Raw genomic sequence first — 26,745 nt, 5'->3', positions numbered from 1 at the left:
ATATTTTTGATGATTTTTAGTTTAAAATATAGAAGTTCTCTTCTTATTATACAAATTTACCTGTAAGTGTATTGTGTAAACGAGCAGTACAATCCATTGATGCTGTAGCTATAGTTGTATTTAGTGGACTGAATTGTGCACAGACAACTTCCGCTGTATGACCCCAGTATGTGTGAAGGCATTCTCCTGTGACTGATGACCACAAGCGTGCAGTTTTATCAAATGAGCCTGTGAGGATTTTGCCACTGGCAACAAACAAACACTAAACCAAACTTGTTACTTTTAAATTTACAACAATTTACACAAAAGCTAATTTAATTTTTGCATCCAAATACCTATGTGGGTTGTTGAAAGAAACTGCATACACAATGTTCTTATGTCCTTCCAGGTTAAGGAGTCCTTTGCCTGTCTCAACATCCCACATTTTACACATTCGATCATAGCTTCCTGTAAGACACCTATACAAGTTTGAAAGTACACATTAATGATACTGTGTAACAGGTATGGCAATAGATATCTGCATGGAGGGCAAGAGGAGGAATTTGCCCTCCCCCCCCCCCCCCCCCCCTCCACACCTGAAATATGGAGTACAGGGTTTTTATCCATTAAAGAATTCTCATGCACTTCTAGAAGTGAGTCGATAACCGTCAGTTCTCTGGGATATAATAAACTTTTTTGTATCATACACAAAATTGGTTCTTGTGGTATAACACATCTTGAAACTGACCAACTAATTAATATGAAAATGGCAATTTTAGAGTCTTACCCCCACCCCTGAGTTGATTTCTGCAGGCATCTCCAAAGATGACTAAACAAGGTATATTAAACACCCTCAATCAGTGATCAACTTCAAAGAAAATAAGTATCACACTTTACATGATAAAAAAAGGATCAGTGATCACAGATACTTCAAACATACTGTATTTTGAATTTAAAATATAAATGTGACTTAACAGAAAACCAGCCAGAAGGCTGCTAACAAAGATAATCTGAGTAGCTCTCTTAGATTGCTTGTAGATGACACTGTCATTTATCACCTAGTAAAGTCTTAGAATTAATTACAAGTGAGTTATACAAGACATCTGCATGTTGTGAAAAGTGGCAATTGACCTTGAACAATAAAAAGTGTGTGTACCTCCATATGAATCTAAAAAAATTCCATTCATTTACACAAAAAAAAAAAAAAAAAAATCACGCAAACTTGATGGCTGTCAAGTCAGCTAGGAATTACAATTACAAACAGCATGAACAGCAACTATCACATAGAAGATGTTGGGGGGAAGGCAAACCAAAGACTGTGTTTTATTGGCAGAACATCAGAAAATGCAACAAATCTATTAGACTGCCTAAACTACATTTATCCACTTACCTATCCTTACCGGATAGGATCGGTGGCGAACATGAAAACAGATCAAAGAAGGGCAGCTTGGTTTAGGGGATAGACTGTCACAGATACTATAAGCAAGATGGGAGAGGCAATCATTAAAATGAAATCATTTTTCTTTTTGGCAAGATTGTTTCACAACATTATAATCAGCAATTTTCTCTTCCAAGTGCTACACATTTTGTTGACCCCCACATAATAATGATAAATTTCCATCATGATGAAACAAGAGAAATCAGAGCTCATACGGTGCTAATTTTTCCATGTGCTATTTGAGAGCAGAAGTGTCAAACAAGAGTGTGAATGTGGTTCTATGAACCCTTAGCCAAACACTTCACTGTGAGCTGGAGAGGAATCATGTAGTGAAAAGCCCAGGATGGAATATCAGCAATATTATGAAAAGGATAGATTGCTACTCGCCATAAATATGACATGCTGAGTTGCAGATAGGCGCAATGAAAAAACTGTCACATATAAGCTTTCAGCCAAAGCTTTCTTCAGTAAAAAGAAATGCACACACATTCACACAAGCAAGCACACCTCCCCCGCACATGACAAAGTGGATCAACCTGTGGCACAACATGCAATTGACACAAAATACTTTATTTCAATGACTGGTGCATAACCTGAAACATCTGGATCCTCCCCTCCCCTACTAGCTTTTCTGAGCTGCACATATGAGAGTTATCCTTACAACACATTCCCTGCTCCCAAAATCATCCCAACCTCAACCTATGATAATTTACTGCCCTCCCACCCTCCACCCAACAGTTTCCTTCCTCCTGTCCTCTCCTCACAGTCATTGTGTGTTACACTCTATTGACACATCCACTGATCTTTTCCCCTTATCTCTTCCTCTCCTTTCCATTACCAACTTTTTCCTCTTCTCTCCCTTCCCTACAGCCTTCTGACAATGCACCTGTCAGACCTGTCCTGCCACATGTAGTCCCTGCATGCTCTGCCAGGCACCACCAACTCCTCTTCCCCCACTTGTACCCTGCTATCCTTCCCTCTTCCCTGTACCACTCTGGATTGTTGCTCTCATTCAGTGTGTTTCTTTTGCAGTCTGGACAGTGGACAACCTCTTAACATCCCACAGTCTTCACCATTGCCTCCCAGACTAATGATAACTCATAATCCCAAGAAACAGTCACAACAGTACAGTGTTCTCAACCTCTTGTCTGATGCACTCTCCCCTCTTGAATTATCTGCATTATCCTAGGATCTCACTTTCAGCCATAAACTTGCATTTGATCATGCTGCTTTGGTGAAAGACCTACTTTCCTTCATATATAATGAGAAAAGGAAATATCTCTTTGCAACCCAATCCCAAAATCTTTTCAACAGCAAACCCGACATTGAACCCTGCCTTGAACAGTTCTGACTATGATCTCAACTTGATCCACCCCCACTATCTCAAAATCATCCATAACAAGCCTTCCAAGAACTCCTCACATCAAGCACTGCTTCACACCCCTTCTTCAGGTCCCTACAACATGACCCTAACCTGTTCTCTGCAGAGCTCCGGGCTCTATGTTCCCTAGAAGCTGATGATACCATCATTATCCTCCCAGCAGACAAAGAATCTACCACTATGGTACTTGATCAAAAGAAGTATGAAGTATATTAGTGAATGTCTATGCCAGCTGTCTGACACTTCTACAAACAGCATCTGCCATATGCCATCAAAATACCATCCCTGTGATTCAAACTGACCTGCAGTCCCTCCTTAAAATCTCAGGCTCCTCCCCTCACAAGATTAACACCTCAATCCGCAAAACTTCTTACCCCCCCCCCCCCAACCCCCCCCCCCCCCACCTTTACCTACTCCCATCCACAAACCCATTCATCCTGGCCACCCTATAGTTGCTGGGTTCAAAGCACCCACCAGACACATATCTGCCTTAACTATTCAGCATCTACAACACATAGTAAAAAGACTTCCGTCCTGTATCAAACACACCAACCATTTCTAGATTGTCCGAAATCTGTGCCCATCCCACTCCCACCCCATGCCTTTTCTGTCACCATTGATGCCATGTCCCTCTATATTAACATCCCCCAAGTACATGGTCTGTCTGCTGCTGAACATTTCCTCAGTGTCCGCCCCTGGTAGCTGAGTGGTCAGCGCAATGGAATGTCATACCTAACGGGGCCCATGTGCGATTCCCGGCTGGCTGGAGATTTTCTCCACTGAGGGACTGTGTGTTGTGTTGTCCTTATCACCATCATTTCATCCCCATTGATCCGCAAGTTGCCGAAGTGGCGTCAACTCGAAAGACTTGCACCAGGCGAACGGTCTACCCAACGGGAGGCCCTAGCCACATGGCATTTACTTTTACATTTCCTCAGTCAGTGCCCACCTGATTCCAGACCTATCACATCCTTCTTGATCACCTTAGTCAACTTTATACTTACCAGCAACTACTTCACCTTTGAGGGGCAGACATAGCAACAGATGAGGGGTATGGGAACCAGGATTGCTCCTTCCTATACCGACCTTTTCATGGGTCGACATCTTCAACTTTTGTAGCCCTGTCTTCCTCAGTTACGTGTAATATTACGGTATATTGATAATTTTTACTTATGGACCGTCTGACAGCCAGTGAATAAAACACAATTTTAGTGCCATACACGTTTCACCTTTATTTTCTGCAAGGCATCATCAGTGGCAGGTTGCGTGGACAATTTCTTACATATTACACTCCTGTTGCATTTTTGGTGTTGTTCTTCTTCTTACGAACGCCAATTTGCAGTTTTTTCCACATTCCACAGCACTATGCACTGAACACTTGTTTTAATGCAGACATCTAATGGTGATTGCGTGTTGAAAATGGCTCAAAGAACACATGTTGATGACGTTGTGAGGGGTAGAATACTAGGGCGACTGGAGGCTGGTCAAACACAGCAGTTCATAGCAAGGGCCCTCCATGTGCCACAAAGTGTGATCAGAAGATTATGGCAATGATTCCAGCAGACGTGTCCAGGCGCTACAGTACGGGATGTCTGCAGTGTACTACACCACAAGAAGACCGATATCTCACCATGAGTGCCTGTAGACAGCCACGGAGTACTGCAGGTAGCATTCAAAAATGGTTCAAATGGCTCTGAGCACTATGGGACTTAACATCTATGGTCATCAGTCCCCTAGAACTTAGAACTACTTAAACCTAACTAACCTAAGGACAGCACACAACACCCAGCCATCACGAGGCAGAGAAAATCCCTGACCCCGCCGGGAATCGAACCCGGGAACCCGGGCGTGGGAAGCGAGAACGCTACCGCACGACCACGAGATGCGGGCGCAGGTAGCATTGCTCAGGACCTTACCGCAGCCGCTGGAATAGTTGTTTCCAGACACACAGTCTACAGATGACTGAACAGACATGGTTTATTCGCACAGAGACCTGCAAGGTGGATTCCACTGACCCCTGGTCACAGGAGAGCCTGTAAAGACTGGTGTCAAGAACACAGTACATGGTCATTGGAACAGTGGTCCCAGGTTATCTTCACGGATGAGTCCAGGTATAGTCTGAACAGTGATTCTCGCTGAGTTTTCATCTGGTGTGAACCAGATACCAACCCCTTAATGTCCTTGAAAGGGACATGTACAGAGGTCATTGTTTGATGATGTGGGGTGGGATTACGATTGGTGCATGAACACCTCTACATGTCTTTGACAGAGGAACTGCAACAGGTCAGGTGTATCGGGACGTCACTTTGCACCAGTATGTCCACCTTTTCAGGGGTGCAGTGGGTCACACCTTCTTCCTGATGGATGATAACACACAGCCCCACCGAGCTGCCATCGTGGAGGAGTACCTTCAAACAGAAGATATCAGGTGAATGGAATGGCCTGCCTGTTCTCCAGATCTAAACCCCATCGAGCACATCTGGGATGCTCTCAACCGATGTACTGCTGCACGTCTTCAAACCCCTAGGACACTTCAGGAGCTCTGACAGGCACTGGTGCAAGAATAGGAGGCTATACCCCAGCAGCTGCTTGACCATTTGATCCAGAGTATGCCAACCTGTTGTGTGGCCTGTGTATGTGTGCATGGTGACCATATCCCATATTGATGTCATGATTGAGTACATGCGCAGGAAACAGTGGCGTTTTGTAGCATGTGTGTTTCAGGACGGTTTTCTCAACTCATCACCGATACCGTGGACTTACAGATCTGTGTTGTGTGTGTTCACTATGTGCCTATGCTATTAGCACCAGTTCTGTGTAGTGTCACGTTGTGTGGCACCACATTCTCCAATTATCCTTAATTTATAGGCATGAGTGTATTTTTTTGGATGCAGACTCTTTATAGCAATACACCACCATTCTCGCCTCAGCCTTCACTGGACAAATTACTCCACCAGCCAAGTTCAAAAGCAGATTTCCTGGGCCTTCACATACAATCCTGGTACTGTTGATCCCTCCAAAAAATAGCTTCGGAGCACACCACTTGTCACTCAGTATTATCCTGGCCTGGAATGTATTAATCACCTACTTCCTAAAAGCATGCCCTGAAACGAGATCCAATCTGTCTGAGATTTTGCCCATTACACCTAGAATAGCGTTTCATCACCCTACCAATCTCCGCAATATCCTTGTCAAACCTTATGCTCATTCTTCATCCATATCTATATCCTATGGCTCCCATCCCTGTGACCATCCCCAATGCAATACTTGCCCTAAGCACCTTCCTACCACCACCTACACCAGCCCTGTAAATGGCAAAACAAATACTATCAAAGGGAGAGCCATCTGTGAAACAACATGTCATATACCAGTTGTTATGTAAACACTGTTCGGCCTTTACATCGGCATGACTACCACCAAATTATCAGTTAGGATGAGTGAGCATAGACAGAGGGTGTATACTGACAACACCCAATATCCTGTCACAGAGCAGCTCTACAATGTGACAGTTGTGACCTCGCTGCCTGTTTCACCACAAAACCCATCTGGATTCTTCCCCCACACACTGGTTTCTCAAAACTCCACAGGTGGGAACTAGTGCTACAACATGTCCTTGGTTCTCACCATCCACCTAGTCTTAATTCATGTTAATTTCTTCCATCTCAGCATTTCTTCACAGTAACTATTCCTTTCTTCACTCTGTTTTTCTTTTCCACAACTTTCATTTTCTTACATGTCTATTTTTCACTACTTCCCTCCCACCTCTGTTATGTACAATGCACTTAGCTTTTCACTCTAATTAACACACGCATGATGTTTTATCAGTGATCTCTGTCTTCCAAGATGGGGCCGATAGAGAAAGTACGTGTAGGTTCAGCTCCCAGTTATGAAGATAAAAGTAATAGTAATTGTAAATTGTGTATCAGAAAAGTTCGTAAAGGAATTCAGTGTAGAACCTGCAAGTACTGGTTTCATGAAAATTGCTGCAAGATCAACTTAAAACTCGTAACTGATGACTATTTGTGGATCTGTGAGCCGTGCATAGGAGCCGCGTGTGAAAGTAAATTTTCAAACATTATCAAAAATAAGGACGAAATAATCAGAATGCTACAAACCGATATTGAAGTGCTAGAAGTGAAACATGCTGTCCTCCAAGACCGATATACAGCTCTACAAAACAGTAGTGCTTCGACAGTGTGCGTAGATCGGTGTTATGTACGTCGTGAAAACGTAACCGTCGATGACGCCACATTTATATACAAGAAAGGAAACCCACAAGTGAATAAAGAAGCCTCAACAGTGGACAAAGTTCAGTGCTTGATAAACAGTGATAACTCAAATAACAAACACAGTGCATCTAAAATTGTAGTAGACGGCAACACGTGTACACAAAACACGCGTGGTTGCGTAAGAAAAAGTTCCGATCGCGAACGTAAACAAACACAACGGAAAAATAACATAAAAATATTTGGAGACAGTCATGCTCGCAATATTTCGACGTGCATGTCGAACTCTGCTCAAGATGGTTCGTGTATATCAGCAATTGTTAAACCAGGAGCAAAATTCGTGAATGTGATAGAAGACATACACACAGAATGTGCTAAATTCACGGAAAAAGACTGTGTTACGATAATCGCAGGAGCAAACGATGTTTATTGCAACGAGGCCAGCACTTTCATTAAAAAGCTACTCGTATTGCTGCAGTTATTACAGAATACAAACATAATACTAACAACTGTGCCCACGAGATATGACCTGGCAGACTGGTCTTGTGTGAACAGAGAAATTCGCCTAACGAATAGTAAACTGAAACACTTTTGCACTAAGTTTGCGAATGTGACACTACTGGATACAGACAGGTATGAGAGACACTGCTTCACAAAGCATGGACTACATCTAAATCAGTTTGGCAAAAATAAACTAGCAGCAGACATTGTAAAAGCTTTTCATGAAATAATAGGCCTAAACAATAATGATCATGAAAGCAGACCAGTCATAGCCCTAACTAACGAGGGAAACTAGTGAGCTGGGCCAACTCTAGCAGGATTTGGTCCAGTAACAAAAATCTGCAACAAGTAATTAATACACAAACGAAAGTTCACTCAAACAGCAATACAATTAAAGACAAACAAAAGTTATCAGTGTTTCATCAGAACATAAGAGGCCTATACTGCAAGCTGGATCAGTTCACAGCAAATATAGAAGACACAAAAGGTATAAACAGTGCCCACATTCTGTGTCTAACAGAACACCACATCACTGCTGGTATTGAAGTGGTCCCTATTCCCAACTATGTTTTGGCAACGTCTTATTGCAGGAACTATATCGACAAAGGAGGAGTAGCTGTATATGTAAAAAACAATGTCTTGTTCACGGCAATAGATGTACAAAGATTCTGCTCTGAGCTACATTTTGAAGTATGTGCTATAGAGGTGCCAGACACTGTCTCCAGATTAACAGTTGTGGCAGTTTACAGGGCACCATCTGGTAATTTTAAAGTGTTTGTTAAACAATTAGATACTCTTTTGTTGTACTTAAGTAGAAAAAATAGGGGCATTGTAGTTGTTGGGGATTTTAACATAGATTTCTTGGTTAATTCTCCCTGCAAGGTGGAGTTTGAAAATCTCATGTGCACGTACAACCTTGTTCCCGTGGTTAGCTCGCCCACCAGATCCACAACCTCTTCCAGTACTCTCATTGATAACGTTTTTGTTGATCAGAGTAAAGTCAACCATATTAATATTGAAATGGTTATAAATGGTCTGTCTAACCATGATGTACAACGAGTTACTTTCATCAGCTTGGGAATTCCTCTGAGTGACACCTCACTTAGATGGAAAACAGTAAGGAAAATAAGTGAGGAAGCTATTCAAACGTTCAGATCATGTCTTCAGCATACTGACCGGACACCTGTTTATCTAGCAGAAACTGCTAATTCAAAATACAATTTATGCACAAATGAGATAGCAGGTATTTTTGAAAGTGTATTTCCAAAAAAGTCATACAGAGTCCAACCTGCTAGGTCTGCAAAAAAACCATGGCTCACTAAGGGCATCATAGCTTCCTGTCAGAGAGAAAGACAACTCTACATAGCATCAAAGACTTCTAACAACCCTGCTCAGCTAAAACATTATAAACTCTACTGTAAAATTCTTGCCAAAGTAATTTAAAACTCTAAAAGTATGTGTATAGCATCTGAAATTACTAATTCTGAAAATAAAATTAAAACAATCTGGAATGTGATAAAGAGAGAAACAGGGACTGTAAACTACACCAAAGACAAAAATATTGTTTTAACTGTTGACAACTCAGAGATAACTAATAGTGAGGAAATTGCTGAAATCTTTAACCAACATTTTTTAACTGTCCCAACACAGATAGGTTGCCATGGTTCTGTAGATAAAGCTGCCTGTATAATGAAAAATAATTTTCCAGAACCTTTCAGTCAAATAAGTGTGCTTCCCATTACTGCCAATGAAATCAAAAAAATCATACAGTCTTTGAAAAATAAACATTCTGCTGGTATCGACGATATTTCAAGCAAGCTGTTGAAGGCTTGCTGTAGTGAAGTGACCGAAGTTTTGTCTCACATCTGCAACACATCCATGCAACAAGGAGTGTTTCCAGACAGAATGAAATACTCTGTTGTCAGGCCCCTGTACAAAGCAGGGGATGCTACAAATGTGTCAAACTATCGCCCTATCTCTCTATTAAGAACATTTTCAAAAGTCCTAGTAAAAGCTCTGTACAACACGATTGTGGCACACATTGGTGACCTGAACATCATTAACAGTCAGCAGTTTGGTTTTCAAAAGGGAGTTTCAAAAGATAACGCAATTTTCTCATTCACAAATGATGTTCTAGAGTCTATAAACAGCAAGAGGCTGCCAATTGGTGTCTTATGCGACCTATCAAAGGTGTTCGACTGTGTAGATCACCAGATACTCTTCAAAAAGGCCTGTCATTATGGAATTACATGACCTGTAGGGAACTGGTCAAAATCGTACCTCGAAAATAGGAAGCAGAAGATTATTCTAGATGTTTCAGATAGTGTATCACAATATATAGTGGACTCTGAGTGGGGAATTGTGCAGCATGGAGTGCCACAGGGATCAGTGCTTGGGCCCTTGCTGTTCCTCATATATGTTAATGACCTGCCTTTATCCATCAATAAGCAGTGTAAATTTACAATGTTCACTGATGATACGAGCATTGTGGTGGATAATGTGTCAACTACTGACTTAGAATCTGAGGTCAATGATATCCTTAAAGAAGTTCTGGGTTGGTTTAGTATTAACTCTCTTTCAATAAACCTGAAAAAAAAACAATTTTATCCAGTTCCAGACAACCACAAAAACCCAAAAGAAATAGTTATCTCACAGAATGATGAGATGATAAAGCAAGTGTACTTATCAACATTCCTAGGCTTATATATGGGGACAGCAGGCTGAACTGGGAACATCACGTTCTACAAACACTAAAACGGCTGACGTTGGCAACATTTGCTTTACGAATTTTGTCACGCTTCAATGACATTACCATCTCAAAGTCAGCTTACTTCGGCTATTTTCATTCAGTCATGTGTTATGGCATCATCTTCTGGGGCAATACACCTGTCGCAAAGAAAATCCTCACAGCACAAAAAAGAGCAATAAGAATCATTTGTGGTGTACCCCCACGAACCTCATGTCGAAATCTTTTTAAACGACTTGAAATACTGACAGCAACATCTCAGTACATATATTCACTGATGTGCTTCATAATAAATAACCCCACTCTGTATGAAACGAATTGCCTACATCATGAACATAACACCAGAAGAAAAGAGGATTTCCACTGTGAGTTAAAGAACTTGACACTTATTCAGAAAGGGGTAAAGTACGCTGGAACTAAAATTTTCAATTCCCTACCCAACAGCATCAAAAGTATAAGGAGTAGTACATCAGTATTTAAACATAGCTTGAAAAATTATTTACTTGAGACCTCACTTTATTCACTAGAGGAATTCTTTCAGAGAAATAAGTAAAACCCAGATTGGAAAGATGTTTTTAAATTTTTTGACACTGTTTACTGTTAAACTAATGTATTAATGCCCTAATGTAAAAATTTCTGTTTTTCTCATTTCCATTTTTGGGTCATTTTTAAACCCAAAGTGGGAAGTTTTGATTACTGTTGAAGGTTAAAATAAATGCAATAATGCCCTAAATATGAAACTGCTATCTTCACATTTATGTTGACTAGTTTTTAAGCTAGTAAGTATGACTTTTGTGCACTGTTATTAATACTATAACAATGTCTTTATTCTATGTATTTTATTATGTATATTGACACGTTCCACATCTGAGTGACTTGCTCACATGTACAGATCTATGGAACAAGTATATAAATAAATATAAAAAAATAAATAAAATATAATAAATCAGTTTTTCAAATCCCATCTGGTGCAGTCCCCAACAATCAGTCTTTCTTTCTCATCCTGTCTGGTAAATCTCCCCTGACCCACAGTTCTAGGTGACTCTTTCAAAATCTGCCTCTTTTCCTATACCTCTCTAGTCCTTTTCCTTCATCCCTCTTTCTACTCCTTCAACACTTCTGCTGGAAGAAAGAGTCACTGGCTCTGAAAGCTTACATAATTGTAACCTTTTATATGCGTGTTCTGCTGCTGCTTGGTGGGTAGATTTTACTAACTATAACATAACACACAACTATTTTTCCTTTGAAGGGAAGGTTTAGAAACAAATCTGAGGCATAGCTGTGGGCATTCACATGGTACCCTCCTATGCCAACCTGGGACGACTAGAAGAAACCTTCTTAGCCTCCCAAAACCGCAAACTTCAAGTCTGGTTCATGTTCACTGATAGTATCTTCACGATCTGGACCCTGGGCCAGAACACCCTATTCTCATACTACAAAACCTTAACACATCCTCTCCCATCCACTTCACTTGGCTCTCTTCAAACCTGTGTGCGACTTTCCTTGTCAATGACTTGCTCCTCTATGATACCTCCATCCACACTTCTGTCCACATTAATCCCACTAACCACCAACAGTGTCTGCATTTCAACAGCTGTCATCCCACACAAAAAATCACTCCCACACAGCCTGGCCACCCGGGAACGGTGTGTTTGCAGTGGTGGGAGCTCCACTGCCCAGTATGCTGAATGTCTCCTAAAGGCCTTCACTGATAAGACCCCACCCCCCTGGCCTAGCCCACAAACAGATTTTCTGTGCTGTATCCCCAAATAGCCCCAAGAATCAGTTATAAAGGAGCATCCTATTCATCACCCAATACCACCCTTGACTGGAACAACTGAACCATATCCTTCATCAGGGCTTTGCTTGCCTATCATCAAGCCCTGAAATTATGGACATACAACCCAAGATACTTCTCACCCCCCCCCCCCCCCCAAGGAGGTGTTCTATTGCCCACCCAGTCCGTCCCTATGCCACTCCCAACCTCAACCCCTTGCCATAAGGATCATATACCTGTGGAGGACCCAGTTGCACAACCTGCCCATTCCACCCAGCCAGCACTTCCTATTCCAGTCCTGTCACTGCTTCATCTTACCACATCAGAGGCTAGATCACCTGTGACAGCAGAGACATTATATACCAGTTCTGTTGCAATGATTCTTCAGTTTTTTATACTGGTATGGCTGCCAACCAGCTGTCTATGAGGACAAATGGCCACCACCAAATTGTGGCCAAGAGCGAAGTGGATCACCCTGTGGCACAACATGCAGTTGTAAATAACATACTTGATTTTACTGGCTGCTTCACAACCCAGGCATCTGGTTCCTCCACTCCACCACCAGCTTTCTTGAACTTCACAGATGGAAAGTTACACTTACGACACATTCTGCACTCCCACAACCATCTCTGCCTCAACTATGGTAAGTCATTATCCCATCACCCTCCACCAAAATGTTCCTGCCCCCTTTGTCCTGTCACCCCCTGACAGCTTGCCTTCCCTACCCTCATTTTGTGCTCCCTATTGGTGCATCCAACAGTCTTTTCCCCCTTCTCTGCTGCTCTCCTTTCCATTCCCTGTTTTTCCCTCCTCCTCTCCCTCCACCACAACCTTCCAGTGCTGTTGTGCCTGTTGGCAAGTTCTACTACCTCTAGCCACTGCAAGCTCCACCAGGCAGTGCTGATTCCTCTTCCCCCACATGTACCCTGCTGTATCTAACTCTCAACCCCCCCCCCCCCCCACCTCCCCTGCTCCAGATTGTTTCTCCCATTCAATGCATCTCTGTTGCAGTGTGTGGTCATGTGTATGTGCAGTGTGGTTGCCTGTATGAATGTGTGTGCTTTGGCTGAAATTTTATATATCATGCCTGTCTGCAACTCAACATGTCATCTTTTCAGAGAGTAGCACTCTATCTTTTTCATAATACTGTAGAGTAATCACGTTGATGTAGATATAGACAACACACCTAAGCATAGTATGAAATTTAACATTTGGCATAATGAAATATATCAGGGATTTAAAACACTACTGAATTATTATTTCCTTATCCAAATAAAATATTTAGCTTTTTAATTATTTTTCATCTGCGTCAACTTATAAACATGATAATGCATTATGAGCATAACAGTAAATACTGTGTATCTGGTGAAAATCTTCCTATATATGTAGATGAAGAACAGTTAATACCAACAAGTCAGAAGAATAAAATGATGAATTAATTGATAGTGATGGGAAAATTATTTATTTAACAGTGACTAATTTTTAATAACGCTACTACTGAAAATCTGCTGAATATAACATATTTTGAAAACCACACTGTTATTTATATTATGTGTGCCTCTCATTCTTTAGTTGTCCATACTAATTTTACCTCTCTACAGTTAAAATAGTCAGAAAATTGATTTTTGTGAAATTTTAAAGTGAATGGCATAAAAAAATGCACGTATAATAAAATTTTACTTACTTTTTCCCTTCTCTGTCAAATGCAACATTTGTAAGAGGTAGTAAATGAGCTTTAAGTACTAAGCATTTCTGAAACCGATGATCTACAGATTCCTTAAGTTTTTTCTGTAGCTTCAAAAGTAAATCTATTAACTGCTGAACAATTTTCTCTGTTATAAGTGGCTCATGTTTTGCAATTATCTCCACCAACTGCAGTACATTTGTCCTTTAATTGTAATTAGTATCACATTACAAATTTGAAATATCATACATCAGAAATCGTTTGTTTAAAAAAGCAAACATAAAAACGAATTTATGTATTACAACAGCCAGATAAGTTCAAACCAGTAATGCAACTGTACTCACTTGTCAGAAAAATTGATAAGATCATTCATCTTAATCTTAGACCGTCCGTGTTTCGTATATTCCCAGCCAACACCTAATTAAGAAAATATATATAAAATAATTAATTCCAACAAGCTCAGTTCCAAATGGAGATAATGTAATGCAATAACAAAAAATAATTGTTAAAGGGATTTATTTTACAAATTTAGCACAGAAACACTTTTTAAAAACATACACATATACCTTCTTGACCTCAATGTCACATACAAAAATTATTTATAGTAATATATTTTTTCTTTATAAGTGAACTTAAACATCTATTATGACAAAACTATCAGTATGATTTTTGTCAATGACTGTCCGCCTGCTTTGCCGAGTGGTAACATATTTGCCTACCATGCAGCGAGCCGAGGTTCGATTCCCAGCTGGGTTGGAGATTTTCTCCACTCCGGGACTGGGTGTTGTTTTGCCCTCATAATCATTTCATCATCACCAACACACATGTCACCCAATGGGTGTCACCTGAAATAAGACTTGCAACTCAGCGGCTGAACTTTCCCGGATGGGGCCTCCTGGCCATCAATGCCACATGATCATTTCATTAAATTGTCATGATTCTGTATAAGGGCTAGTGTTAAATAAAAGCAGTTAGTTCATAAGATGCAAAAGGATTACAAACATTGGCTGTGAGCAGTCATTGATTAATTGGTAGTTGTTACTCAGTTGTTGCAGAGTTGTTGCAAGGCAGCAGTTTTGTGACCAGTATGTGAATTGTTGGCAGTCCAAATTGTTAATAAATAAGGAAATTATGTAACTTTGAATTTTTTTCAAAAATCACAAAAGCTACTCCATGTCATGTACATAATTGAAAAAAGGAAAATCCAGAACTTTCACTCTGAAAAAGAATGAAGAATTATCACAGTCTACAATCAACGGCAGCATTGACCTTTCAACTTAAGTATGCAAGACATCATGTCACATTTCCTGTTTCAAAACTATTAATATATTGCAATAATCTCATATAATTACTTGAGAAAACTCAGTCAATGACTCAACATTTCTGTGTCAGCTTTTAAACATATTTGGAGCAGAAGTAATACAACATACGTTCAGACATGAATGGGGTTCCACAGTGATATGGTTCAAGACAATGAATACACCAACAGATGAAAACAAATGTTCTGCAGTCCAGTTGTAAAGCGTCCATAGTTCGTATCCATTATTTAGTTTAGCAGTTTTCTTACATACTTCTGGGAAGAAGTGAATAGTGTATGTTTATTTATCTGTTTTTAGAAGTGTTATTTACTTTGATGTATTTTGCGATCACTAGTGTAGAGTGAAATAACTTCATCTTGTTGTTTCATGGCGCCATCAGTGCTATAGTCATCTAATTTACTTGAATTTTGCAGCTGTTTCGCAGTAAAGAGTCAGTTGTGCTCCAGTTGTAGAGTGTAGAGAACCTCACAGTGGCAGTGGCAGCAGCATCAGTAGTACTTAGTTCAAATATGTCATTTAGTTTGACAGTTTCCTCATGTGCTTCTGAAAAGACCAACTGCATCAGGAGCTGTAGCGCAGAGCATTTCAGAGACAGCTTAGAGAATATCATGAGTAAGTTTCCTAATCATGTTATCGTAACTGGAGGAGACTTCAACATTCCAGCTATAGAATGGAAGAGTCGTACAATCAAAACTGGCTCTGTAGGCAAGGGTTCATTTGAGAGTGTTTTTAATGTCAACATTGCTTGAAGCATACAGTTTGGGAACTTGCTGGTGAGAACATCTCAGACCTCCTGCTGACTAACAGATCTAAAATTTTAGGACAGAGATGGGTGCCAATGATCATGAAGCTATAATGATCACAGACATTACAAGGAATAAAGATGGAAAATATTTTTGCTTTGCAAGAAGGGCAATATGCAGACTGCAGAGTGTTTGAGTAGCCAACATCAAATACTTTAGCTTTGAGGATGAAGATTTGGAGCACAAATATGTAAAATTAAAAAGTATTTTAGAATAGGCCTTCACCCCACCCCACATCCTTGCCTCACCCCAGTACACTCACCGAGGGCCGGTAAAGAGCTGGCAGTCGACTGAGCACAATGTAGAGAGACGGGTGTGTGCATGTGAGTGAATGTGTGCGTGTCTTTGTATGCATGTGAATGAATGTGTGTGTGTGTGTGTGTGTGTGTGTGTGTGTGTGTGTGTTTGTGTGCATGTTTTTCCTACAGCTAGAAAAAGGAAATGCATTCCAAAAGCTAGCCAAGCTCCTTATCATTTGTTTATGTGCCTATCAATGACACAGTGCTTCTGCCTTTTGGTGAGTCATCTCTTTTATTCCTAAATAATTTGTAATTTTCAACCAGAACTTTCTGTACATTATTATGAATCTTTTCCATGCTATTTTCAGACTACTTAGGCAGTACTTCATCAAATTATGGATTCCAGCTGTCTTCCCCCAGGTAATTGTCCAGTGTTGAATCATTCTATAAGCTGACATGAATGTTATGGTATTGTTTAAGTTGGAGCTTGGTCCTGCCCTGTTTTGGTAAGCAGATGGGTTTCTGGACAATTATTCAAATACAGCTGCAGTTCCAGAATTACATCTCACAATTCATGGCCTCTGTCATCTAGTGATACACTGTGACAAAGGACAGATTAACATTCATATAAATACTAATTACAATACAAGTGGTAATAGAGTAACATTTATATAAATGCTAATTATGATACTGGTGGTAATAGAGTTTCAGCTCTTGACTACACCATGTTCTCTACTTTATGGGGATGACTCTTCTTTCCTAAAACAAGGTACTTTAAACCTAAAATGTATCAATACCTTATCTTTGCTTCAGTTCTGTTTTTCCATTATTAATTTAAGTGGGGAATTCTAAGAGTGCCGTAAAGAGAGAGAATTACTAATGACTGCATTCTCTGCAAAATGAAGAAAGGAATGAAGTTCCAAAACCAGTAAAATGCAGAAAACTACAATATCTCAGCCACATAATGAGAAATTGAAACAGCTATAAAACTGCTGCAGAGCATTCTTCATGGGAAGGTACCTGGTAAAACAGGATGAGGAAGAAGAAGAAGATGTTGGCTTGGAAGCTTAGGGACACGGACTTCACATGTATGTGAGGAACTCTTTCTGACAAACAAAAGTGATATAGCTTTGGTGGTCACCAGTACCCAAAATGGATAGGCACTAGAAGAAGAAGTTTAAGGAGAAAAAATACTCAAAGGAATATGTTTGAAAAAGAATTAAATTTTCCATCTATACTCTCTGTCTTGTAAATCTTTCCCCAACATTATTCTCGTAATTTATCTCTAGACCGAGTCACTGTTTATGATTCTGTAATATGGTGGTTTTCTTTTACTATCTGTGCCTAACTGAACAGTATATTTTAATGTTAACATTTAAGTTTCACAGTCAGATAATCTATTGTTTTATTGGTTCTATAGCTACACTGAAGAGCCAAAAAAATTGGTACATCTGCCTAATGTATAGGCCCCTTGTAAGCACGCAAAAGTGCCACAACACGACATGGCATGGACTTGACTAATGTCTGAAGTAGTGCTGGAGGGAACTGACATTATGAATCCTGCAGGGCTGCCCATAAATCTGTAGGAGTACAAGAGGCTGGAGATCTCTTGTGAGCAGCACATTGCAAGGGATCCCAGATATGCTCAATAATGTTCATGTCTGGGAAGTTTGGTGGCCAGCAGAAGTGTTTAAACTCAGAAGAGTGTTTCTGGAGCCACTCTGTAGCAATTCTGGATGTGTGGGGTGTCACATTGTCCTGTTGGAACTGCCCAAGTCTGTCAGAATGCACAATGAACATGAATGGTTCAGGTGATCAGACAGGATGCTTACGTATGTGTCATCTGTCAGAGTCATATCTAGACGTATCAGGTGTGCAATATCACTCCAACTGCACATGCCCCACACCATTACAGAGCCTCCACCAGCTTGAACAGTCCCCTGCTGACATGTAGTGTCTATGGATTCATGAGGTAGTCTCCATACCCGTATACATCCATCTGCTCAATATTATTTGAAACGAGACTTGTCCGACCAGGCAACATGTTTCCAATCATCAATAGTCCAACGTCGGTGTTGACAGGTCCAGGCGAGGTGTAAACCTCTGTGTCGTGCAGTGATCAAGGGTACACGAGTGTGCCTTTGGCTTCAAAAGCCCATATTTATGATGTTTCGTTGAATGGTTCACATTCTGACACTTGTTGATGGCCCAGCATTGAAATCTGCCACAATTTGCAGAAGGGTTGCACTTCTGTCACTTTGAACGATTCTCTTCATTGTCATTGGTCCCATTCTTGCAGAATCTTTTTCCAGCTGCAGCGATGTCAGACATTTTATTTGAATTCTGGATTCCTGATATTCACAGTACACTCATGAAATGGTCATACAGGAAAATCCCCACCTCATCGCTACCTCGGAGATGCTGTGTCCCATCGCTCATGCGCCAACTATAACACCACATTCAAACTCACATAAATCTTGATAACCTGCCATTGTAGCAGCAGTAACCAGTCTAACAACTGCACCAGACAATTGTGTCTTATATAGGTGTTGCCAACTGCAGTGCCGTATTCTGCCTGTTTATATATCTCCATATTTGAATTCGCATGCCTATTCCTCTTTCTTTGGCACTTCAGTGTCTATCACTTAAGTTTGTTGGAGCTAAATACAAATTATCAGTTACTGTTACACTGTGTTCTTCAGTCCTTGTATTGTGACAGACAATCCAAAGTGGGACATCCTCAGCTCAATCTGAACTGCCCGATGTCTGGTATTTCCACCTGATAGTCAATTAACTGTCAGTACTACATGCTTGTCTGTTTTCTGATCCAACATTGTGAACAGTTTTCTAAGTGATATTTAACACACACAGAGGAAAATCCAGGATGGAATGTGTGTCTGGCTTTAGCTGCCAGAGACTGTAGTCATGTGTGTGTGAGTTGCTTTTGCGTCAATGTGTGTGTGGGTGTGTGTGTTGTCTATTTTCGTGTGTGTGTATGGGGGGGGGGGGGGGGGGGTGTTTTGTCTGCTTTCGACAAAGGCCTTGCTGGCCGAAAGCTCGCTTTCTGACAGTCCTATTATTATGCCTATCTGCACCTCAGAATCCCTGTTATATGGTGAGTAGCAACTAATATTGATATTAAACACAATTTTTTATGAACCTGAAGGGCCTAGGACTTTATTCCTTTTTTATTATTATTTTTATTTTATTATTTTTTCATATGTATCAGCTTCCTCCTTCTTACTTGTTCTTTAAACCCATGAAAAGTACAATGCAAACAGGTTACAGACACCATAATCCAACAGCAATCCTTGCATTATAAACCTTTGCGGAGAACATCAGCAGGCTGACAGAGGACAAGTAGGTAGACAGGACAGGTTTATCTTAGCCTAAAGAGAGAAGGCCAGAAGATGAGGCAGCCTTTTATTAAGCACATATACATATATACTCTGTAAGTCAATGTGAAGTGCATAGCAGAGGGTATGCCTGTATGAGTTGAGTGGTTCCAATTGTGACTCATTGGTATTATAGTAAAAGGATACTCTTTCTGTTTTGTTTTGTGAAGGTCCACAATTTTACATCTCTGAACACTGAATGCAAGCTGCAAATTGCTGCACTACTCTGAAACCTTATCAACATCTAACAGAACATTTGGACAGCTTTTTTCAGACAGTAGTGAATTATAGGTAACTGCATCACCTGCAAAAATTTTGAGGTGACTATTTATATTGTCTCCAAGGTCATTCACATACAGTATTAACAGCAAGGGTCCCAACACACTTCCCCGGACACACCCAAAGCTATGACTACATCTGTTGATGACTCTCCATCCAAGATAACTAGCTGCATCCTTCCTACCAAAAAGTCCCCAATCCAGTCACAAATTTCGCTCAACATGCGATACAATCATACTTTTTTTGATAATAACTATAGATGTGGTACTGAGTAAAATGCTTTTCAAAAACTGAGGAACACTGTGTCTACCTGACTGCCCTGATCCATGGCTTTCAATATGTCACACAAGAATAGTTAGAGCTGGATTTCACACGATTTATGTTTTTGGGATCCATGCTGGTTGTTATGGAGGAGGTTACTCTGTTTCAGATGTGTCACTGTATTTGAGCTCATAATACATCCTAAGATTCTACAACAAATCAATGTCAAGGACACTGAATGGTAGTTTTGTGCACTTCTGCTACCCTTGTTGTACACAGGTGTTACTTGTGCTTTCTTCCAACTACTGGGCACAGCTTATTGTTAAAGAGATCTATGGTAGATCATAGTTTTTTTTAAAAACAGTAATATCTCAGCCACAAAAGTAATAAGTAATCCAAGACCTGCAGCTTGGTGTAATTTTAATGATTCAAGGCATTTCTCAATACCCCTCACACTAGTATCTACTCCACTCATCTTTTCAGTGGTGTGAGAATTAAAATGTGCCAATACTCTTGGGTTTTTCTTTGTAAAAGATGGAGTTTTGCTATCCTCAGTTTCAGTTCCTGCCTCATCCACAAGTGACTGGACATTAATTCTGACACCACTAACAGCCTCTATATGTGAACAGATTTTCTTTGTGTTCTATTCAAAATATTTTGACAATATGCTGCTACAGTTGACATTGATGGTTTCACATGTTGCTCTCTTGCAGCCAAATGCTTTTCATTCAAAATGTGTGAATCTGTAGACCTCTGCCTTGTGTTACACATAATATGCAGCAGTCTCTATTTCTTTAAGGTGACTGCATACCATGGAGGGTCCCTCCCACTACTAACTGTTCTATTAAGTACATATCTGTCCATAGCATGGTCAACTACTCTTTTAAACTTGAGATATAGTTGTTCTACATGTTTCTGCCCCGAGCTGAAAGCTTCATGCTTTCCACTGAGATATGATCTACACATTCTTTACCCACTTTAATGAACATATAAATCTTTCTACTCATTCTAGTTGTCCGTTTTGCTTTTGTATTTGCTGTCACTGCAACTGCCTCATAGTCACTGATACCAGTTTCGATGTGGGAATCCTGAAAGAGGTTAGTCTATTTGTTACTGTTAGATCTAATATATTTCCATCATGACTGGGGTACCATCCATCTGTTGTTTGTGGTTTTCAGAGAAGGCATTTAGTAATGTTTCACAGGATGTCTTGTCATGCCCACCACTGAGTATAAACTAAATACAAAAAATTATCATTGATGGTGTAGTTCATATGTCCATCAGGAGCACTTTATGATAATTTCTTATCAATACTAATTATTAATAAATACCTTTATTCACTACACATCCCCAGAGATTCTCTGTCATGATGGAATCTACAGAATACTATGCATGAACACAGGAGAACTGCTCTGTATGCATTTAGAATTCAGATGTTTTTCTTTCGAAGTCCTGTCTCTCATATTTACATTCAGGGCATGCACTACACATTTTAAGTAATGACTAATGCAGTATTGTGGCTTAAACCACTTTAACCCTTCATTCGTGAAGATGGTCCAAGACCGAAACTGGTAGAAGTTGGGTTTAAAATAAAAACAGCTGATGATTCACATATGCATTTTATACAAACCACAAAGACTTACCTGAGAATATGATGAGACTATTATCAACAACAGTTATATTATCATGACACATCACTGATATATGGAATATGATGAAAGGACTTTCACAGTAATACATTTCTAGTCATTAAAATTGTAGTACCAGGAAGCAAGCAAATAATGAAATTCCTATTATACAGTATAGTAGGAAGTGTACACTTTAAGCTTCTAGCTGATTTTTGGTGGGAAGGGGATACTGGGTGTGGTAGCTCTAATCCAGCTGGGTATCAACTGGTACAGTCACTCAGGGTTGCTTTTTAACTGTTGGGACATCTTTGTACCACTTAGCACTTTGAAATGATAACTGAATCAAGACCCTAAGCTGTTGACAGGTGTTGATATACATCAACGGGGACAGTTGAAAACGTGTGCCCCGACCGGGACTCGAACCCGGGATCTCCTGCTTACATGGCAGACACTCTATCCATCTGAGCCACCAAGGGCACAGAGGATAGTGCAACTGCAGGGATTTATCCCTTGCACACTCTCCATGAGACCCACATTCCAAACTTAATGTCCACACACTACATTCGTAGTGCCCCTGCCCACTACACTCATTACTTGCAGCAGACAATCTCACCGAGTCCCGTAAGAGTTCGGGCAATGCATTTATATCCAGCACAGAAGAAGAAGGTCAATGGCCAGTTAGCCTTAACTATATGAAGGTGGTATTTGTTCTTTCGGACATGTCTGAAAGATAACTGTTAATATATGGAGATAGTATCTGTTCTTTTAGACATGTCTGAAAGAACAGATACCATCTTGACCTCCTTCTTCTGTGCTGGATGCACACACATTGCGCGAACTCTTATGGGACTCGGTAAGATTGTCTGCTGTGAGTAATGAGTGTAGTGGGCAGGGGCACTACGAATGTAGTGTGTGGACATTAATTTGAGAATGTGGGTCATGCAGGGAGCGTGCAAGGGATAAATCCCTGCAGTCGCACCATCCTCTGTGCCCTTGGTGGCTCAGATGGATAAAGCATCTGCCATGTAAGCAGGAGATCCCGGGTTCAAGCCCCGGTCTGGGCACACATTTTCAATTGTCCCGTTGATGTATATCAACACCTGTTGACAGCTTAGGGTCTTGATTTAATTAACATTTCATTCTAAGAGAGCTGCACGGTAACCAAAGGTATATGTTCTTTCGGACATGTCTGAAAGAACAGATACCTTCTTCATACTTAGCACTTTTGTTTCAAATTGCTGCTGCTTCACCTTCTTGCATAATTTTATACTAAAAGTAAAGTTTTATAATCTCTGTGATTTCTAGTTAGTATTTCAGCTGTCTTTCCAACTCCCTACAAGCTCTTAGGCTTGTGATTACCTTTTAATTGTGTTGTCTGCAATGGGAACTTTTGTCAACAGTGATCTAAGCTGAACGATGTCAGGTCGATAAAAATACCTTCGTATTTCAAAGTAAACCTGCAGTACTGAATTAACATCATTTGTTTTTAAATCTTATTAATATCTGCTTTCCTTCTGGCATGATCTAAATTTAACCAGAGCATTAGACAAAGGAAAAATGTAAGCGTGATCTTAAGTTATCGTTAATGACAGTGTACCTTTGAAACACTATTAAAATTGAAATTTTACTCTAATAGGGCATAGTTAGTATATATTTTGCAAGTGATCAGTAACTACAAATGCTAAAATGTCTATTGCAATGTATAATTTATTTTCGGTCCATTATTTTCAAAAAATTGTAAAATGTGGTACTAAGTTACCCCGATTGATTGTATGTCATTTCGCGCTTCATTAATGCCATACCGAAGCTCATTAATCATAGTGGCTGGCAAATGGTGGCATGCCAGTCCCTCTGCAACTGATGACCAGCTGTTTTCAATGGGTGATGAATCTGAGGAATGTGCTCTCAGGGCAACAATCACACATCCCCTGCATTCACATAAGACAGGACAAAAAGGGCAACAGGAGGTCTTGTGTTATCTTGTTAAAAGATACCATTCTTAAGCTCTCAAAGACAGGACACTTGACAAATCAGAAAATGTTGATGGATACATTCCATGTCACTCTGTACACACAATTAAAACTCATGTACTGTTACAGAAAACTCTTAAACTATATTTTCAGGAACACTGTTTCTAAACAATAAGTGAACATTTAATTGTTTGAATGTAATTTAAGTGATAAATGTCATTGTATTTGTATACTCTGTAAATGCATATAATAGTGTCAATGTATCTGCAAAAATCACTGTATCCAAACTGACAACATCCATACATTGCAAAATGTCTACGGATGGCTAATCAAATAAATAAATAAATAAATCTGAAAAGACAGTGTGGTGCCACTCCTTTGTTCAGTACTGTCATTGGTTGCACCACTGTCGGCAGGCCTCTCTCTGCTGATGCACACAGGGAAGCTGCAACAATGGTTACTGTACAGAAAGTCTGTTATGCCACAGACATTGTTGCACTGTGTCTTGAATACTTGGCCTCCTGAAAACAAGACCAATTTCTACCCCAAGGTAAGTGATGTGGCAGTATGGTCCTGCACAGTCAGGCAAACAATATATCTCTAGGTATGTGGGGCACTGACTTCCTGTGTAACATTAAATATGGACCTCCTAAGCCCACTGATTCCATATTTTTATGATAGTTGTGGAGTCCTGACCAACACGAGCAGCAGTATTACAGAATGATAAACTGCAGCATAGATCTGGATCAATTGTTCTGCTGCTGAATTTCAACAATTGTTGGTAGATGTCTGCCCCTTTTTACATGAGCCATAGCACAACCTTCTCACAAATGAGCAACTTCCAAATGCAGTTACTGATTGTGTAACTCACTGTGCAATCTTTCCTTAGATACAGAATGCATGTGGCATTACTCCTACATGCTTCATGTAGTTGTGCTGAAATGATAAATCTTTGCATATCCATGTATGTAGTACATTTTACGCCAATTTGACATTTGTTGCATGATGCCTTCATGCTGTTACAGTTTTAATGTCTAACAATGTACGTAAGTGGCTACAATTTAGTATTCACTGTGTATGCATTTCTGATGACATACTGGTTGCAATCCTGTATCATTCTATCAGTCACAAAGAAATAATGCAAGAGATAATTAAAGCACATATTATTGGGCATAAGAGTCGAACGAGTACCTCCAACTACATTTTCAAGTAATCATAAAGGAACTGTGCAATCAGGTCCAGAGGACGACATGATATTGATTGGCTGCCATGTCATCTTCAACCATATGGAGTCATTTAGATATAGTGTGGATGGTGCAAGGCATCAACATGCTGCTCACTCAGTCACAGTAGCTTTCCATAACTTCAAGCCATTACTTGTCAATCTAGCTGTTTCTCCACTGGACTTATAAGGCTGAGTGCACCCTGTTCCAGACATCATACCGCGGAAAAATACCTGTCAGTGCATATGGGAGTCGAGCACAATGAATGCACAGCTGTGGTAGTGGATGTTCAAGTAATATACCATGTCATACGTCTGAATTCAAAATAATACCTCTGATAACACAGGCATACTTGTTGGAATACTTGGTCATTCTATCAGCCACAGAGAAATAATGCGAGGGATAACCAAATCGCATATTACTGGACATAAGGGTAGATAGATGAGTGCCTACAGCAACTCTGTTAATTTTTTTTAACTAATTCCCGATTGTGTCTACACCATCTGACGTGCTATGACGTCATGGGTGGTATATTTTAATTATTCGTCTTTTCCAACATTATTCCGATAGGATTTCTACGAATAATGTCTAAAGTTCAAAGTAAACGTAAAAGGAACTCAAAATACATTTTAGCAACTTGACTAAATGTGATGAAAAATTTAGAAAACTACTTAACACTTGTACAAACTGTGAAATTTCTTAGCGCCAATCTTCCATTGTTTGTCATTGTAGGGGCTAATTGGAACATTGTGCAAAGGTGTGTTCAGTACCGATGTTCCCATCATATTTACAAAAGCCAATCAGGAGCTGTTACAGTTTTATTATTGAATGACTACATTTTCGACGAATGTTCATTCGCATTACCCTTATTAAGCCACTGCACCTCGCAACAGTGATGATACAATATCAGAGAAAATAATATCGAAGTATGGCAAATTTGCTGCAAATTTAACCCCTCGGCGATCAGATGAAAATTGTGGAAATGAAATGGTTGAAATGGCTCTGAGCACTACGGGACTTAACATCTAAGGTCATTAGTCCCCTACAACTTAGGACTAATAACATCACACAAAATGGCTCTGAGCACTATGGGACTCAACATCTTAGGTCATAAGTCCCCTGGAACTTAGAACTACTTAAACCTAACTAACCTAAGGACATCACACACACACATGCCCGAGGCAGGATTCGAACCTGCGACCGTAGCAGTCCCGCGGTTCCGGACTGAAGCGCCTAGAACCGCTAGGCCACATCGGCAGGCGAAAATTGTGGAGGCTGACGGGTTTTTATTTGGCATTCGTCGCTGCCGTATCATATACTTTAAGTTCATATAGACTGTATGGCTATCAGATTCAATAAAAACAGACCAATGTAATGATAGTACGGTCCCTATATAAATGAACGAACACTAAAATCTTTGGCGCACATTAATTACACTAATTGCATTCATTTACCAACCTGGCGGAAAATAGCGAAGCAGGAACTTATTAATCCTCATTTCTAAACCTTATACAGCATGTCAAAAACAAAAAAGTGATAGGTACAGTCTCCTTGGCTACAGCATACAGCTTCTGCCTCACATTGTTTAACTCCTAACTGCATTCTGGTCTCGTTGAGTCGTTGTGCAACGGTTGCTACGAGCAACAGCACTTGATATCGTTGCCTGGCAAAACAATTAATTTATTTTTTAATGCAGACTGTCCTTAATAACAAAGTTTTCTGTGTATAGTTCACCGTTTTAATGTTCATCTCCCACATTCATACTCTAAACAACTGTCAGCTGCATGGAAGAGGCTTTTTCAAATTTTTTATTTCGCAAATCTGCAAATATGAGGTGTTTTTTTAAAGACAATTTCATTGGCTTTCTATGAGGCGAGTTAACATGATACAATGCAA

At 40.1% G+C, this 26,745-nt stretch overlaps 1 protein-coding gene and 1 non-coding gene across 2 annotated transcripts in view; both read right to left on the bottom strand.

Moving 5' to 3' along the window:
• LOC124756167 (dynein assembly factor with WDR repeat domains 1) overlaps positions 1-26,347 on the bottom strand; it is a 72,952-nt gene extending 46,605 nt beyond the window's left edge. The window contains exons 1-5 of the mRNA XM_047249049.1: positions 26,308-26,347; positions 14,077-14,149; positions 13,733-13,936; positions 336-458; positions 61-245 (exon numbers count right to left, since the gene is read on the bottom strand). Coding sequence (XP_047105005.1) covers positions 61-245; positions 336-458; positions 13,733-13,936; positions 14,077-14,149; positions 26,308-26,347 — 625 coding nt within the window. The remainder of the gene's footprint in view (positions 1-60; positions 246-335; positions 459-13,732; positions 13,937-14,076; positions 14,150-26,307) is intronic.
• On the bottom strand, positions 22,059-22,133 carry Trnat-ugu. The gene has a single exon. It is a non-coding gene; the product is annotated as a tRNA-Thr (tRNA).
• Positions 26,348-26,745: the final 398 nt, after the last annotated feature.

This window comes from Schistocerca piceifrons, chromosome 1 (genome assembly GCF_021461385.2).
Source record: "Schistocerca piceifrons isolate TAMUIC-IGC-003096 chromosome 1, iqSchPice1.1, whole genome shotgun sequence".
Lineage (NCBI taxonomy): Eukaryota > Metazoa > Arthropoda > Insecta > Orthoptera > Acrididae > Schistocerca > Schistocerca piceifrons.
Note: the sequence above shows the minus strand (reverse complement) of the source record. Positions and strands in the feature narration are given on the sequence as shown.